General features: G+C 43.5%; 1 protein-coding gene across 2 annotated transcripts in view; it reads right to left on the reverse strand.

Annotated features, from left to right (window-relative positions):
* REL (REL proto-oncogene, NF-kB subunit) overlaps nt 1-18,640 on the reverse strand; it is a 34,943-nt gene that overhangs the window by 5,685 nt on the left and 10,618 nt on the right. For both annotated transcript variants that reach the window (XM_075413554.1, XM_075413555.1), the window contains exons 4-5: nt 15,949-16,040; nt 2,684-2,824 (exon numbers count right to left, since the gene is read on the reverse strand). In XM_075413554.1, coding sequence (XP_075269669.1) covers nt 2,684-2,824; nt 15,949-16,040 — 233 coding nt within the window. The remainder of the gene's footprint in view (nt 1-2,683; nt 2,825-15,948; nt 16,041-18,640) is intronic.

An 18,640-nucleotide genomic window follows, 5' to 3' on the forward strand; every position in this document is an offset into this window, starting at 1 on the left:
CTGTTCCAGGCAGAGAGATGAAATACTAAACAAAAGCTCATGGTATGAGCCTCAAAAAAAAAAAAAAAAAAAAAAAATCTACTTTAGACACTCGGTTTGAGTCAATTCCTACCCAGTCTTTCACGGTACTGTACAAGTACGTTGCAGCACAACATGGACTACACTTAAAACAGAGCTCCTGGTAACCTCAGGCCAGACCCCAATTACGTAGTTACAATCTGCAGCTATTACTGTTATTTTTAGGAGAAGCGGGTGCTACAGCCTCATTTACAACATGACACATGCCACTTCATTCGCTGAATGAATCAGAAACTTTGAAGGGAGGGGAAACAAAACAAATCCAGAAACAGCAGAGGATCATATGATGGACAGTGTCATCGTGCATTTTTCACAGGAAGGGTAAATTAAGAATTGCAAGGAGAAACTTAATTTTACCTTTGTTTCACTTCTGTATGCTTGAATGGCACTCAATGTCTTTTTAACAGGTTTTTGGGAAGGTCTCCTAGGCTGGAGTTTGTTGTTTTGTCTTTTATTTTAAGGGGAGTTTAGAAGAGAGGACAAAGGACTGAAACATAAACACCAGCAGATGTGGGTAACACACCACTCTCTGCTGTCAGCCCAGGTGCGGGGCAGGAACGCCGAGTTCAGTGCCAGCCTCAGAGGGAGTCGTTCCCTGTGGCCTCTGTCATGCTGTGATGCTTCCCATCTCTTCCCCCATGCACGCCCTCGCCTCCTCATCACCTCGACTCGTGCCCAGTTGCTGTTCCTTGCTCCCCAAAAACACACCCCTGGTAACAGAACCTTAGCAAAACGAGCTTCCTGTCAAAAATCGTGTCACTTTCAACAAGGGCAAAACACCGTGTTCTCCTTAACCTCATTTCTCAGAAACAGTAAGCTGCTTCATCTGACTCTTCCCAAGAGTTTTCAGCGTGATAGGATACGCAAGTTGAAAAATTTCTGTTCAAAACCAGTTAATGTTATAAGCAACTGAAAACAGAAGCTGCCTGTGATACTGAATTTTATACACTTGCAGTCTCTGCTAATGGGATTGCCTCTGTATTATCTTCGTATTATTCTTATGTATCTCTACCATCCAAAGCAGGTGGAGACTATGAAGAAAGTGAAGAAAATACTAGATTTAAAATGTGCAAACTGATATTCAGAGCAGCTCTGAATACCTTTTTGCTCCTGATCTGGACAGATCTGTGAAAGCTTGAAATCTAACAACATAGGATTTCCAAGCCCATTGTACCATACAATTTAATCTTTTATCTAAAGTTATAACCTGACCTTACCCAGTTCTGTACGATAGAGCTGGATTAAAAAGGCTAACATTTTAAAAAGAAATTCAGATCTGAAACAGCTGTTCCAGACAAGAGCGGCATGATTTTTATGACTTGCGGTTGCAGTTATGCACTGTTTTCTTTATACCGCTGCTGTGTTACAGGGAGGATTTTAGATACCTATAGTGTATCAGAAGCTGCCCACATACACCCACGCTAAAAAAAAAAAACAAGCTTCCCCCACCACACAGCTATCTGTTATTTCAGCAGCTTAGACTGACGTCAATCAACATAGACGAGTAATCATGATTTGGCGTATTTCTAAATGGCATCCGAGACACAGCTGTAAATCTTGTACCTCAATTTTATCTCAACCCTAATTACTTCAGTACTACAAGGGTTCTCAATAACAATGCACACAATTTCAACTTCTAGATAATTCTAGAATGAGACTCTAAAAATATCAAACACACTCAAGTTCATATTCAACGTTTTCATAATGGTTATGCCCACATCAACACAATTCTAACATCAACTTTATAAAAAGCAGACCTTGTTTTACTCAGTAGTTTCTGCTAAAGCAGTGGCCCTTGACACTAAATATTTAGCATCCAAATACTGTCACTGCAGAAATAAAAAACACTGCCAAAAAGTTTCCAACTATTAGAAGCTCTTCTGCTGTTCTTTTCCAGCAAAGAATTCCAGCACACGTTGAGGGCTAAAATCCTCAACTACTACGACCATACAGAAGTCCAACTTTGCTGAATGTGGAAAACGGTGCCAAGAAGGGGTGTTTCACATACTTCTGCACCCTCCCAGAGCAAAATCAAACATTCCTCTAATACCTACCTATACACTGAAAATGGCAACCGACCGGGATACAAAAGGATATAAAAGCATTAAGACAGTTGCCCACTGGGACAAATCTCTCTCGAGTCCTGCTCCAAAGCCCTCACAAAAGAAAGGCAAGACTCCTCACGGGTACCAACACTCCTCATGGGTCCTCTCTCTAAAGCAGAGGACATCCTTGGAAAACAGATCAGTCTTACGGCAGCCACCCATCTCCCTACTATTTATTTTAATTGCTTGGCAAGTCAGGAGCAGGCTTTCCTTGCAGTCATTACTGTGATATGCAAACACGGGTTGAGAAAGCACCCATGCATGAGTCCATGGATGCGACAGATAATTCTTACTGTCAGCCAACACTTCACCCTGGGTTCATCTTTTGAGTATAAGCTCACTGACTTGCCACGTGTTAGACAGGCATCTAACAGTTGCAAGCCACGGAGGTGACCCAGAAGACCGGCATAGACCTCAAATTGGCCTGGCATTTTTCACCCCAAGCAAAAGAGAATAACAAAAGGAAAAAAAACCCCACATTTGGCTGAGTTGGTACTTACTGTTGTCATAGATGGGGTTGGAAATCACAGGAGGAAGCGCTAACGTGTAGTTGCCATGTTCGTCGGGGAGGAAAGCTTGGAAGCAGAGACGGACGACATTGAGATCATACCCATCAATGTTGTGCAGCTGCTCCTCAGGCACTGAACAGCAGAAGGAAAGACAAGACTGAGGATCAGTCATCAAAACCAGCAGTGATTCTTTAACAAACTGGGGAAGAATCTCCTCTGGTAAAAGAGGTGGTGTTGCCAATGCAGACAAAATGACCCTGCTAGCTTTACAAGGGCTACATGAATAAATTCCTTGTACACAACAAATGATAAAGAAGCCTTTAACGCTTTTCCCTTCACCAAACAGGGCTAAACTGTCCTAGTTCTCCAGCTGTTTCTTGTGTCTGGTTTCCTCACCTTGCCTTCCAGACCAGTTTCTACAGTTTAGATGTCATTCCCTAGACACACTTCTCTCTCATTTGCACGTGAGAAAATTTACAAAATGAGTGGTGCTGCGGAAGAGAAATCTTTCAACACAAGTAAGAAGACCAGCTGAAGATTTTCAGCAACAGTGAGAGACTTCAGCTACCTGATATCATTATTTCCGTCTAGAAACTGAGACGGAAAAATAATCAGAAGGCAGTTCTTGGGGCAAGAATAAAGCCGAAACAACACAAACCATCTCCCCCCCCTCCCATCAACATCTGTGTCACTTCAGTACCTTTGAGAATACTGATTAGTGGTGTCATTATGATACAGTTTCAGAGTACAACAAGCAAACCCTTGCTAGAAAGGATCTGTTTCCCTACATATTCCTCCCAGTGTAAAACACAGTAATGTATAACCCAAGCTCAGCGTTTCAGTTTTGTTCACTCTTTCACTTATTTTAATTTCAAGACACTGGACCTGGGATACCATTACTGCACATTTCATGTACTCCTAGCGTAATGGGCAAGTCTGGGAAAAGCAGCCCTCTCTGAATTTGACACTTTCCTTTAAGATCCGACATTAAACTATTATGTTGACATTCAATACTAGCAAAATGAGAAACCGATTTAATTTCATTTAAGTAGAAGTACTGATAATTAAAATCATTTAAAGTGGCTCTCTTATCCAAAATTGTTCAAGGCATCAGTTCCACATAGCTGGATACTCCTCACACTTACCTAAAGTGAACATGTGCCAAGTCAACAGATCACCACCTCTCAAGTCCACTCCTTCCCCTGCCTTTTCAAAGGCCACTTGCAATAATAAAATATTAAACGTGCCTGCAATACGAAGTCTGGGGATCACACTGTACTGATTAGATTGCAGTGCTCTGACCTTTAACATTTATCACCAGGTTGGTCTCCACCCTGCCATAAGTGGGATTCCACAATGCCCACTTGAATGATTGATTCCTTTCACCTTTTGATAGTGTCAAATAATAAATGCACTGAGCTCAGAATACTTTCTACTGATGTTTTTAGCCCTTCTTGTGCTCTGAATACCTCAGTTTCTCCTGGTAAAAGGAAGAAATCTCCTGTAAGAAGAAATCAAATCACCTTTCCCTTTTGGAAGTCTGCAGTATTTCAAGACAAATACACCAGTGAGTACAAAACTAAGCTGCAACTACATCTGTAACTTCAGAAACAGTGGTGCCCAGGGGAGTTCTGCCAGTGTGCACTTCACAGGTTGGTGGCTGACTGTATTACCAGCACATAATAAAACAGGATCTTCAGAAAACCAGTTTGGAACATACAGTTGTGCAGCCTAACTGAGCTTTGGCAGACTCTGCAACCCAGCTGCCTCTTGATACCGCCCGATATGAAAAATAAAAAAAGAAAAGTACCTTCTCTACATTGCACCTTGCAGAAGGGATAATCAGGACTTGCAATGCTACTTCGCTCCCAGCAGCTCAGGTGATTCTTCTACACCATGCTCTGACATCACAGCCAAGAGGCAATTAGCTCCCAAGGACACTCTGGCATCAAGGCTTACATTGTGTATTGCATCAGCCACTGGTCATCATGTGGATGTGGCCAGAGAGCCCAAGCAGTAGTCAAATTTCAGACCTCTTAAAAGTTAAACTGAGAATACAGATTCAATACCTTTGTCTAATTCAACTCCCTGTAGACAGAAGCCAAGCACAAAATCTGGATCTGGCTTTTGATTCTGAATCAAAAGTGAGGACATTGTGGTTATGCAATCAAGGCGCTTTCTCGCAGGTTAAAGCAACACCAGTCCTGCAATGCATTTTCCACAGGTGCAGCAGCCTCTTCCTCAGAAACAAATAGCAGCAGACTTAAAACTTAAAGAGAACTCTATAAATGCAAAAGTACACTAGATAAGGAGAAAATTAGTAATGCTAACATTCAAATTACATAATTTCCTACACTATGAACTTTCACAAATTCCCCATAAATCTGTTCAACTACCCAATATAGGAAAGGTGTGGCCTGCCAATAACTGCAAGAAACAGAATTGCTGTATACAGCTCATAGTATTATAGCAAAACCCACTGCTCCTAATTTGCATGTTCTTATAAACAATTTAATATAATTTTAAAAATCTGTAGTTTGAAAGAGGAAGTGCGCGGTCAAGACTGATTCCCCTTGGGCTATTTTTAACCAGATGAGAGGAACATAACAAAGCAAAAAAGGAGAACAAGACAGCTGCAAATCCATCCTGTGATGACGTTTAAAAAAAATATACAGCAGCTAGATTTCATATTCATATAAAGAAATCATGTTTGACCAATCTGACAGCCTCCTATGATGCCATGACTGGCTGGGTAGATGAAGGGAGAGCTGTGGATGTTGTCTACCTAGACTTCAGCAAGGCTTCCGACACATAAAATAACAGCCTCCTAGGGAAGCTCAGGAAGCGTGGGCTGGATGAGTGGTCAGTGAGGTGGATTGAGAACTGGCTGAATGGCAGAGCTCAGAAGGATGTCATCAGCGGTGCTGAGTCCAGTTGGAGGCCTGTAACTAGTGGCGTCCCCCAGGGGTCAGTGCATAGCCCAGTCTTGTTCAACTTCATCAACAACCTGGATGAAGGCACAGAGTGTACCCTCAGCAAGTTTGCTGATGACACCAAACTGGGAGGAGTGGTGGATACACCGGAAGGCTGTGCTGCCATTCAGTGAGACCTGGACAGGCTGGAGAGTTGGGCAGAGAGGAACCTGATGAAGTTCAACAAGGGCAAATGCAGGGTCCTGCACCTGGGAAGGAACAACCCCATGCAGCACTACAGGCTTGGGGTGGACCTGCTGGAGAGCAAGCTCTGTGGAGAGGGACCTGGGTGTCCTGGGGGATGACAAGCTAACCATGAGCCAGCAGTGTGCCCTGGTTGCCAAGAAGGCCAATGGTATCCTGGGGTGCATTTAAGAAGAGTGTGGCCAGTAGGTGAAGGGAGGTTCTCCTTCCCCTCTACACTGCCCTAGTGAGGCCCCATCTGGAGTACTGTGTCCAGTTCTGGGCTCCCCACTTCAAGAAAGATGAAGAGCTACTGAAGAGAGTCCAGCGGAGGACTACAAGGATGATGAGGGGACTGGAGCATCTCTCCCACAAGGAGAGGCTGAGGGAGCTGGGCTTGTTTAGCCTGGAGAAAGCCGAGAGGGGACCTTATAAATGCTTATGAATATCTCAAGGGTGGGTGTCAGGAGGATGGGGCCAGACTTTTCAGTGGTGCCCAGCGACAGGACAAGGGGCAAAGGGCACAGACTGAAGCACAGGAAGTTCCGTCTGAACATGAGGAAGAACTTCTTCCCTCTGAGGGTGACAGAGCACTGGAACAGGCTGCCCAGGGAGGTTGTGGAGTCTCCTTCTCTGGAGATATTCAAGACCCGCCTGGACAAGGTCCTGTGCAGCCTGCTCTAGATGACCCTGCTTCGGCACGAGGGTTGGACTAGATGACCCACAGAGGTCCCTTCCAACCCCTACGATTCTGCGATTCCGTGAAGTGCACAGCTTTTATCAATTTGAAAACACATTTCATTTCCACCTAAAAGACAATCATCCAACCAAAACAAAATGTTATTTTTAACAAACATCTAACTCTGCTCCCTCTGAAGTCAATTTGAGTGTAGCCACTAACTTGAACAGATGCTGGCTTACACCTTAAGAATATTAAAACCAAACAAAAACATGGCAGACAAACACACTGACTAATGCCTGGAGTACAGCCATATGGAGGATGGTAATGTAATTCAGTGTTATTTCACCAGCTTCTGTACAGAAGGACAACAGACAGGGTTAAACCTGACAAACCTGAAGCTATTAAAGTTAAGAAATGCTGTTGAAGATTTTGGGAACAGAAATGACTGGAGAAGAAGAGCAGCCACTGCATCAACCTGCACAAGCTCAACATAAGCAGCTCTACTGAAATCAGCGGCATTACACACGTGAAGTACAAATGTCGCACAATACAGTGTGTCGAGAGCAGATACGGTAAAAAAGGCTCGAACACAACACACGAATAAAAGGAAGAAGTACTCTGTTTTGGGCAACAGTTCAGCTTCCTCTTCTGACTGCTTCTCGCTGTGTGCTACCACACCTTACTGTCTTCATATGAATCACAGAACGGTAGGGGTTGGAAGGGACCTCTGTGGGTCATCTAGTCCAACACCCCTGCCAAAGCAGGGTCACCTACAGCAGGCTGCACAGGACCGCATCCAGGCGGGTCTTGAATATCTCCAGAGAAGGAGACTCCACAAACTCCCTGGGCAGCCTGTTCCAGTGTTCCGTCACCCTCAAAGCGAAGAAGTTCTTCCTCATGTTCAGACGGAACTTCCTATGCTTCAGTTTGTGCCCATTGCCCCTTGTCCTGTCGCTGGGCACCACTGAAAAGAGTTTGGCCCCATCCTCCTGACACCCACCCTTCAGGTATTTGTAAGCATATATTAGGTCCCCTCGCAGCCTTCTCTTCTTCAGGCTGAACAAGCCCAGCTCCCTCAGCCTCTCCTCGTAGGAGGGATGCTCCAGTCCCCTCACCATCCTTGTAGTCCTCCGCTGGACTCTCTCCAGTAGCTCCTCATCTTTCTTGAAGTGGGGAGCCCAGAACTGGACAGAGTACTCCAGATGGGGCCTCACTAGGGCAGTGTAGAGGGGAAGAAGAACCTCCCTCGACCTGCTGGCCACACTCCTCCTAATGCACCCCAGAATGCCATTGGCCTTCTTGGCAGCCAGGGCACACTGCTGGCTCATGGTTAACCTGTCGTCCTCCAGGACACCCAGGTCCCTCTCCGCAGAGCTGCTCTCCAGCAGGTCCACCCCAAGCCTGTACTGATGCATGGGGTTGTTCCTCCTCAGGTGCAGGACCCTGGTGTATCTACCACACCTCCCAGTTTGGTGTCATCAGCAAACTTGCTGAGGGTACATTCTAACTCTTCATCCAGGTCGTTGATGAAGAAGTTAAACAAGGCTGGGCCCAGCACTGACCCCTGGGGGACACCACTAGTTACCAGCCTCCAACTAGACTCAGCGCAGCTGACAACAACCCTCCGAGTTCTGCCATTCAGCCAGTTCTCAATCCACCTCACCAACCGCTCATCCAGCCCATACTTCCTGAGCTTCCCTAGGAGGATGTTATGGGAGACTGTGTTGATAGCCTTGCTGAAGTCTAGGTAGACAACATCCACGGCTCTCGCTTCGTCTATCCAGCCAGTCATGTCATCGTAGAAAGCTATCAGATTGGTCAGGCATGATTTCCCCTTGGTGAATCCATGCTGACTACTCCCGATAACCTTCTTTTCCTCCACTTGCTTGTTGATGACCTCCAGGAGGAGCTGCTCCATCACCTTTCCCGGGATGGAAGTGAGGCTGACTGCCTGTAGTTACCTGGGTCCTCCTTCTTGCCCTTTTTGAAGATAAGAAACCAGATGGAAGAGCTGGAATCCAACTAGCAGTCTAGGTATGTTCCTGTGATGGCCCAATCTAATGCAAAACTAGCCTTAACCTGGCAGAAATTCATCTTCCCTAGTTATCTATGCAAACAGGAATATATGAAGGAACGTTTGTAAGTACAGCGCTTTTACAAGGGGAAGGAAAGCTTTCAAGATATGCTTACTAGCTCAAACACACAGAAATGAAAATAATATTTAAAAAGAGTTAAAATTTTAAGTTACTTATGGGACAAGCTGCCAAAAACAATCCACAAAAACACCACCAGCACAACGGAAAAAGAAAACTCACCCCACTCACCAGGATTCTGCAGTGGGATTTAAAAAACATTATCTAGAGCTACAACCAAACCCGGGAAGTATTAGCTGTTCAGCCTGAAAGGGCCTACAATAACTAGTAAATCCTTTCTTTATAGATCTGTTTACAACTCTTCTGAAAGAAATGCTGATTCCGCAACTTAAAAAATAATTACCTTTGAAATAATTCTCTAATCCATCATCCACTATCGCAGGAAGAGACTGATACAGGCCCATCGTGGGCACAGTAACACCCCACGCAAGCTAAACCATGAACTCCTTCCAGCCTGAGCTAGCTAATCTGAGCAGCTCATGTAACACAGCCATTAGGTTTGGGGTGTCCCTGTCTCAGGGTTTTATGTCACTGAAATCCAGAGATGTCCCGCTGGGTTTCTACTGAATGAGAAAACTTCTTGGATTTGCTTCTGTAACACAGAATTGAAGATCTTCTGGGTCCAACCCACAACACAATTCCAAGTTTGGGCACAAAATTAAAAATGCTGGTAAGATCAGGCCTCCTGTTTGTTCCTGTTTATTAATTTCTAATGTTTATTACTATTTTAAAAGTCTTCAACTTCCAAAAAGGCCAATAAAATGCCACTTATCCAATGAAATTGCTGGGGGGTTAAGGGCTGTGATGTTTACTCATAAGGTGATGCTACAGGGAAACCGAAAGTTAATTCTGAAGAGAAATGATGAAGTGTTTATTTTTTTGACTGATAATGTGATACCTGATTAAATAGCAGATTCCTCACATACAGCCCTCCACTGAGCTTCTAGACTAATGATGTCAGAAACTTCTGGAGTGGGTGGAGATTGAGGTACTTTAGCATCTAAACTTAACCTGCATGGAAACTTCCAGGACAAATGATGTGGTGTGACACATTCAGTGAGGGCTACGCTGAGAATACCAGTTTACCCCACAAAGGGACATCTTGTGACCTTCCCTTCTCAACAAGGGGCTGCGGGGGCATATGAGCCACACTAGATCTCAGAGAAAGAGAATGACCTCCCACAAACAACAACACTTCACCAAGGAGACCACTGAGGAACACACATCATTAATAATCACGATGAGCTGTAATCTGCCTTTTGTCTTACGTAGACAATGGTTTTTAATTTAGGGATATGCTGGGAGCTCAGTTTTATTTAAGTGATGACACAGAGGTGATTTGCCTCAAGTGTTTTGCTCCTGGAGCACAAAGACACTCTCTTTAGCCCTGATACCGACTGATCAGTTTAACTCGGTCTATGCCAGAGGTTTTGCTGTAAAAGGCAGGCTCTGCTCATTTCCAGCACCACTACTTACACTGGGACTAGCTCGCCTGTGGTGAATCAGATCAAGGAACTGGTCTGGCTCAAAACTAGCTTGTCAGAAGAAAAGAGGAAAAGGCTTGTTTTCAGTCACTCTGTTCCCACAACTAGTAGCCCTAGCATAAGGGAAATGGTGGAAGCAAACAAAGCAGCGAAATGAAGGACTGCCTCTTCCAGTGCTAGTGCTGATTTACGCCAGGTTCAACCAGTCAGGGAAATGGGTGCAAGTCACAGGTCCCTTCTCAGTGCCTGTGAGGTACATTTCATATTCATTTTACTCCCCAAAGCCTCTGCCTGCTGCTGTGACTGTCTAGCCTTAGGAAAGGCTACAGCAGACAAGTAAAGCAGCATACATTCAACTGCCCAAATATTTGACTGGCATCTCCTGTAGCTGAACTCCACAAAGCTAAAATGGACCTCACTGGCTAAACGCTACATCTGCTGTTTCAAGTGAACTATAATCACACAGACACAAATGAAAGAACAGATAGTCCTGGTGTGCTATTTGCCCCTTTCTGTCAAAAGCAGAATATGGTGCTCTCTTCATACCTGGGGTTTGGCTACTAGACACACAGTACTGGATGCAGGGCCAGGCTGTTCAGCTACACGTCCAGAGACCTAATACCATGCACTAGCACTTGCTGATAGTTAGAAGCCGGGAACAAGGGGAGGGAAGGACTGTGGCAGCACTATGTTTCTTCTCCCGATACACCCATGCCTGGTTTATACCTCTGTGATCCATGAAGAGGCAAGCTTCAATCAATTCTGCAGAAAAAAGAAACCTTTGCATGTACCTATACCCAGAACATGCATCAGCAATGCTCAACAATTGTAAACAAGTAAAAACTCAGGGAGCTGATTAGTGCAAATGACTGTCAAATTCAGACGCTAACCTGCAGTCAATAAATGCCCAAACTACTACTGTTACATTTCCCTCATGCATCTTTCAGGTTGCTTCAGCATATGGAAGCGGCACCATCCCTGTTCTACAGAAGAAAGCAGCACAAGGAAGATGAATGGCCTGGCCCAATACAAAAGCCAAGGGAAGAACTAGGAATACAAATTCAAACTCTCGAAACTTAGTCCTTGTTTTATCTAGACAGTGTTTCTCTGAATCTGGGTTCTCTTCCCAAGTCCAATATAAAAAAAGTTAAAAATAGAACAGATTTAAGCAAATATATCCAGCAGCCCCTGTATGACATTTTTTAGCAGTTTCTGTTTATAGCACAAAAAAAAGAAGTCAGCAATTTTGTGTCTCTATTTGTTAATTTTCCTTTTCATGTTTAAACAACTTGAAAAGGGGCTGCCCTGTAGGTTCACATAAAAATTTCAGCATAAACAGCAAGAAGCATTTGCATGAGGAATGAAAGAACAAAGGGCTTTCCAAAAGTAAAAGCTAAAGTCATGTTATGATCAGAACATTTAGCTTTCCGCAAGTGGACTTGCTCTGTGCCTCTTAAAAAGCTGAGAACTCTCACCAAGATTTTCAGCTTGAGAATTCGGGGCAGGGGAGAAGGGTTAGACATTAGTTTCAGTTCAAGGACAGAAGTTTAAATTTTCTCTTAACACCTGGGGCATTCATTACAAGAGGACTGATCCTGTACACTTTCAAACCATTCCCCACTCCCAAATTCTTGCTACAAGTCTTCTTCTGTTTCATAATATTTTGCTTGTTTGCTCATCACATAATCCGTGGCCCAATAAGCCTCCCTGTAAAGCAGGGGCTCCCCTGCAGCAAGAAGGCTGGAGAGGGTGGAATCCCAGCAAACATGGCCAATGTGGGCGAGTGGCGTCAGAGGTGAGGGGGTCCCACGAGCGCAGCTGCGCTGGGGCCAGTGAGGGAAGCTGTGGAGTGGGTGACTGCGCGTGCGAGCAGGAAGCGAGTGTGACTGACTGGTGTGGGGACGAGTGTGGGCGCAGTGCAGAGGCGGGGGGGGTGTCATGGAGACTGTGACGAGTGCAAAGCCAACGCGGGGTCAGCTGCTTGCGGGTGGAAAAGGGAAACAGCAAAGGAAAGAGGCTGCGGAGGCAAAACAGCTGCATTAGCTGTGCAGTACAGGAGAGCGCCTAAAAATTAACTAAATGCTTACTAGCTAGAGCAATTACAAAGGCACAAGATCCTTAGGCATGTGTCAAGCTCCAGGGAAAGCCCTTTACACCCTCTTGATCAACAGCCTGAAATTTGGCAATTCTCTGTGTTTCTCACTCTAAGACAAGGGTTTTCATGGTGTCATCCATTTGGTTAGAAAAAGATCAGTCCTCTGCAATACTCTGCTAAGTTTTCCTCCAAATTTAAAGAACATATTTAGGGCTCTTCCTCATTGATAATTAACTTGAGTCGTTATTAACTCAATTGTTGTCTCAATGTCAAGTCACATCCACCCACAAAAGCTCTTAACTGAAGACTGGCTCTTCTTTTAATTTGAGTTGGCTGTACATCAGACAGTACATGGGAAGACAAGGATATGGCACAACTCAACAGCTACTAAAAGACAACAAACACCCTAAAAAGCAGACATGGACCAGCTCCACTGGAGGAGTAACTCTGCTCCTTCAACGCTGTGCTATTTATATCATCAGCATGCCCAGAAGTCCTAGTTATACTTTAGGTTGCCAATACACACCATTTCCCTGGTGCGCTCAGGGATGAGAGACAAGAGAGATTTCCAGAGTTGTTCAGCTTATTCTTATTCAACTTATATTCAAAAATATATGGGATGTGCCTCGTGAACACAGCAGATCATGAACATGTCCAGAGATGGCATGAAAACAGCAACTCTCTTAAATGAGGCTCATGCAAGAGGAACAACCTGAGCATCCTAGTGAATGCACACAATTTGCACAGCCTGTACTGAACTTAACGAGGGAAAAATGCTGCCAAGACAATAGCACAGAATTCATAGTGAAACAGCCTTACAGATACGCTTGCAGAATGGCTCACACGCAGACAGCTCCAGCTAGGCACACAGCATGATCTGCAAACACCGACTTCTAATCATCCAGGTGTTCAGAGGTAGACATCAGTTGCTTCAACAGTATAGGCAAGAGTGCTGGAGAAAATGATCTTTAACCGCATACATCTTGACCAAGCAACTTCCCAGTGTTTCTGATGATGACCCTCACTCAGCGTGTGTCCATACCATATGCTGGAAGGCATGAAGGAGGAATGACACCACCAGAGAATTTGTATTAGAGCTCACTCTCCCTTTGCCATTAGAGTTGCCTGTGGCACCTGGGTTTTGCTGAAATCCATGGCCCCTTTATACAAAGAAGTTTGGAACACAACTTCGTGGACCCACACCTTGCTATTACTTCATCCCTTACTGACAAGTAAAACATATGCTGGCAGGCTGGAGGCATTTTGCATCTGTTAATAGGGTTAATACCAAACCTCTGCCCCGAAAGGAGACTCAGGACAGGGACTGTTTGACTGTTCCAGAAAAGGTGGGAAACAAAAAGAAAAAACAACCAACTCACAAACACCGTGCAGGCTAGTTTTCAGCTCCATGAAATTTATTTTATGATGTTCACACAAGAAATGAGTAACACTAGCTTGCGACCTGCTTAGAGGATGCACCTAACTCCCAAATGTCTCTAAACAGAAGTCAGATGCCTTTCTGCAGACACCTAAATAAATCACAATGCAGGATGGATACAATAGAGCCTGTGCAATCTTGAAGAATATAATGATATTCTTCTGACCTTAAAAAACACACTAAATCCATACATAAAACTTTCAATCTTATCAAGCAGCGAACATTATGGTGACTGCTGCTAATGAAACCCTGTTTTGATCAACTAAGTATACACATAAAAATACTTCTATCACTAATCCTGTTTTATTAGACCTTGGTCCTATGCCCTTCTGGGCTCTACTTAGCATGGGACTGCCCCGCAGCTGCTGGAGGTCACTCTCAAGGCGGCTCTGCTTTGTGCTGACATATTAACAAGTGCCAAAAGGCACAATTATGCAGACTGGGGATTGCCAGTGGCTGCTTCTCAGCACAACGCCCGACAAGAGCAGAGTCCTGCCTTGTGTGTCACCCGAGCAAGTATCTCCTCTGCTGCTGGACTGGTGGAAAGCAGACCAGGATCTGCCCTGACGCTGCCAAGTGCAACCTCCTGTAATCACCCATCAGCGAGTAGTTCATTTGGAGTTATGTGCCAATCGCTGTAAAAATCTACTGTCAAATAATTTTAGTTAAACATGTCTTCACTACTACACTCAGCAGTGCTAGGAACAGAGCTAACTATGTGGTTGCTAAAGTCTCTTTTGTGAAATACATGTACAAAAAGGGATTTTATCAATGTCCTTTTACAGCACAACATCAAGAGAAAATGTCTTTTTTTTATGGAGCGAAAGAAAGCCAAGCGAGCTGAACAGAACAGTCCCCTTTTCTGTCTCAAATCAAGGCAGAGCTGGCTGAGTCAAGGTAAAATAATTAAAACACTTACACTGTTTAAATTGTGCTGATGGACTAAACTAATGTAAAAACAGATGCTATTGTGTGCATATATTATCAGAACCAGGACAGTTATCTAGATGGATCAATAAGACCATCAGCCTGACTCCAAATGGCTGTTCTAAAATTAAGAAAAATGATCTAAAACATTTCTCATTCTTTAATAACTTCTACATGGTTCAGGACAAAAGCAAAGTAGGTATTTTGAAGCTAGCCAGATCCCAGTTCTCAACTCTCTCAGAACAGTCTTACCTGAATTTAAGAAGACTTCTGTGGGTATTTAAAAAAAAAAGTATTTGAAAAATCTCCAAGCTCTTGTCACACTTAAGCAAATACATAACTGCATTCATAATAACATTTAGCTAATAGTTTGAGGGGGGTTGTGCTTTTCATCTAATTCCCCCCAGCTGTGCCTGCATGCTGGAAGTGTTGGACCCCGTCCAGTTGGCCTTACAATTTGCTGGGTGTTCCCCACCCCCTCTGCGCATCGAACTTAGCAGTTACATGGCTGTGAGATAAATCAGTTTAGCAAGTTGATCTGAGGGGAAACTTTTTTTTTGCAAGTTGGTTTTCCAACATGCTGAGTCCGTTGTTCACCATGCAGCCACACAGTCTCTGTATTTGGTGTCAGGAAAGTAGTAGGAGTGTGTGACCAAGGATGGAGGGAAGAGCAGGATGACTCTTTCTGAGAGCAGCTGACAGATCAGCTGTCATATAAAACTACAGCCTGTGGGTAGGCCCTTACAGGTGTGGCTCTGTAGCAGCACAGCTTGCCTCAGACTTGACTGAGGCCAATACTGCTGTGGACTTCCTGAGCTCCTGTAACATCAAGCAAGGGGTGGCTTCAAGGAATCTATCAGCTCCCTGAACTGGCTGGCTGAGAGGTCACAAACACCAGTGTCACAAAAGAAGAGATGGGACGGTGGCAAGCTAGATTTATATTGGTTTAAGATGTTGCAGAGTTATGCTAATTCAGTCTTTCATTCTCATAGCTGCAAAAACTGGGGAATGATTCCTGAGGTACTTGTAGAAGTTTCCATGGACAGTTGCTGCTGCTATCCCATTGCTTCTGTCCAAGCAGCCACTCACATTGCTGCTGGGGATTAAAAAAAAGAAAAAAGGGGGGGGGGGGGTTGGAAGGCAGCAAATATCCAAACAGATTCATCATGTGATGACAGTGAGGAAAGACTAGAAGGGACACAAGGGAAATCTGTTTATCAGAATATATTTTTTTGGAAAAAATAAAGCTCCACCACAAATGCAAAGCCAGAACAAACAAAACCCCACCACCCTGCAAAGTGAACCAGCTAAGTTTCACTCACCATTGAAAGGGTTAATCTTCTTTGAGATTCGTAAAGAAATTGATTCCTTCAAGTCTTTCTTCTTCACACACTGAATGCCCAAATTCTGAAAACTGAAGCACATATGGTAGGATTTCAGCAGCTAATAAAATCTTCAGCGTAGAATATTAAATAAATGATTTGATGTTGACTAGCGTGATAACATACAGTGTAAGAAATTTTTAAAAAGTGTATTTTGAGAAGGGTGTAAAAGATCTGAAAAGCAGGGAAGCTTTTCTTCCACAATAAGAGCAGAAACAGAAGTGAAAAATACTAAAATAAAATTCTAAACAAGAATATATACTTATATATTAAAAATTGTTACTCTGCAGTAAATCTGTGGTGATTAAAAAGTTGAATGTTCAACTTCAAGCAAATTAAAGTGACAATTATTTTTGTTATCAATAAACCTGCTGATTTGCATTAGTTAAAGAGTTATCCTGCTGCTTCTATCAGGGAACATAAATTTCAAACACTATTTTAAAGGTTTATTGAAACAAGTCTAAACAGGTTTTTAAATATCACGTAGTTATGGAAAAGTTCTGAAGAGCTGCAGCTCTTCCTGATTTGCATAAGAGTGCAGGTCACCCTGATGCAGGAGGTGGGGGGAGTCCCGGGCGAGCTGACTCTTTCCCACATGGAAAAACCATGACATCACATCAAAGCTGAGTGGATGTAAAGCAGGAAGTGTAAAAAAAAAAAAATCCGTGTTTCATGATGTTACAACAAACTCGGAAGACAGGTTGGGCCAACAAGCATTTTTCTCCAGAAGTACCAGCAACTTCCATTGAAACTCCACAAAAGTTCTTTGCTTTAGCTATGCCTAAAAACCCACCTTAATGCACCTAAAGATACTCCTTGTTCCTGCCAACACTCTCAAGAATAGTTCTACATTTCCCTGCTGTGAATAAGACTATCCTAGCAACATGTTACGGCTAATTTTCTTAAACTCCCTTGCCTGCGCCCAACACTGTCTGTTCAGAGGTTCCCAAATCCTCTGCAACCAGGCTCCACTTCCAGAACCTTTATTCACTAGAGAAATTCAGAGGCTTCCTTTTTGAACCTGAGCTTGATACAGTGACCTGGAGAAAAATAAAATGCAGTAGCATCTCATAATTCACTAAAGCACTTTGGCTTCATATCATGGCTATATTCTTTTGTAGGTAGTACTTTTTTTTAGGGCTTGATCACAGCACCTATCACTTCCCCCCTGCAGAATACCCACTGTATTCCACAGATTCAGTACGAAGCACACTTCAAAGTCCATGGACTTTGGTTCCATATTATACCCCCAAATTGCCATCTGGCAGTTCCAGGCTCTCCAGCCATCCACCAGAAGTCACAGATGCCAAGCAAGCATGTATGCAGAACCAGCCTTGAACAAAAGCTCTACCCAAGGACTGACAGCCATTACTTTGCACCTTTCAACCATTGTGAAGGAAGCCTCTCACGGAGAGTAACTAGGCTTTTAGAGACGCTGTAACTCACAGATTATAAAGATTTCCTTAAACAGTGAAAGTGTCTATTGAACTATTGCTAAACAGAGGGATGGATCAGAGAAGAAACTGTCGAGAACCTCAGCAAGGCCACGGGGTTTCACATCAACACTAGCTGACAGGAAGCAAGCAAGATAACAAGAAGAGAGAGAGAAGTAGGAAGAGAGAAAAAAAAGAGAAAGACATTTTAAAAAACTATGATATCATCCCTGTAGAGAGATAGCAAACTACCAAGTAAAAATCTGAGAGCAGTCACAGACACTCCAACACTCATACTTTTGCCTTGACGTTTTGGCCAGGGAGGGCTCTGACGAAGCTTACGCAGCAGTACAAAGATTATTACACCACAGGCAGAACAAAACACTTTGTTCAACCAGAACTACATGGGGAACTTTAAACAAGCAGAAAGCAGAGTAATTACTCTGATCAACCCAAGATCTGGGATTACTAATTCCACTTCTGGAAAAAAAAAATTAATTGTATTTTTCCTCCATTTGGAATGATCAGAAAGAGTAAACAGCCAGAACCACTCCCAATAGAGGACACCTCCTGCTCACTACTATTGTGTGAGGCTTTTCTCCAACATGGACTCGAAGAGAAGAATGTGAAGACTGAGTCACCAGCCACAAAAAGGAAAATTACTTTAAACATCCAGAACCAATTATGGATCATACTGTTCTTTCTTCTTCAAGCAACCAATGACTTGCTAAAAAAAAAAAGAGCGTACTGATGTTGGGAACATTTCAAAGAGAATATTTCTAGCCTCCTCTCATCATGATCTCCAATGTCAAGCTCAACTGAAGCTCACAGTTTTGCATTATCAGTAAAGTGAAAGCAGCCCACTTGCTATTCTGTAAGAAACGGAGAGGCTTATAACCTAATGATCCTGTGAAGAATTCATGTATACAGCAAACAATCACAAGTGCCTTAAATGAAATGGCGACACAACATTATGTCAAAAACCAGGATTTGATGGATGCACATAATGGAGATGAAATAAAAATTTGCTAATAAATATTTGCAGAGAATTCCACTCCTTTTTGGCATTACATCCTGTAATGGCCTCGTGCCTACACACTTCACCTTGTGTAACAAAATGCCAAGAGGAAAAGCAATCATCAGTCTCTTCCTGCACCCAGTGAACGTAATACATAACCAGAAAAGGTGTTAAGCAATCG

The sequence above is a fragment of the Opisthocomus hoazin genome, chromosome 2, assembly GCF_030867145.1.
Source record: "Opisthocomus hoazin isolate bOpiHoa1 chromosome 2, bOpiHoa1.hap1, whole genome shotgun sequence".
NCBI lineage: Eukaryota > Metazoa > Chordata > Aves > Opisthocomiformes > Opisthocomidae > Opisthocomus > Opisthocomus hoazin.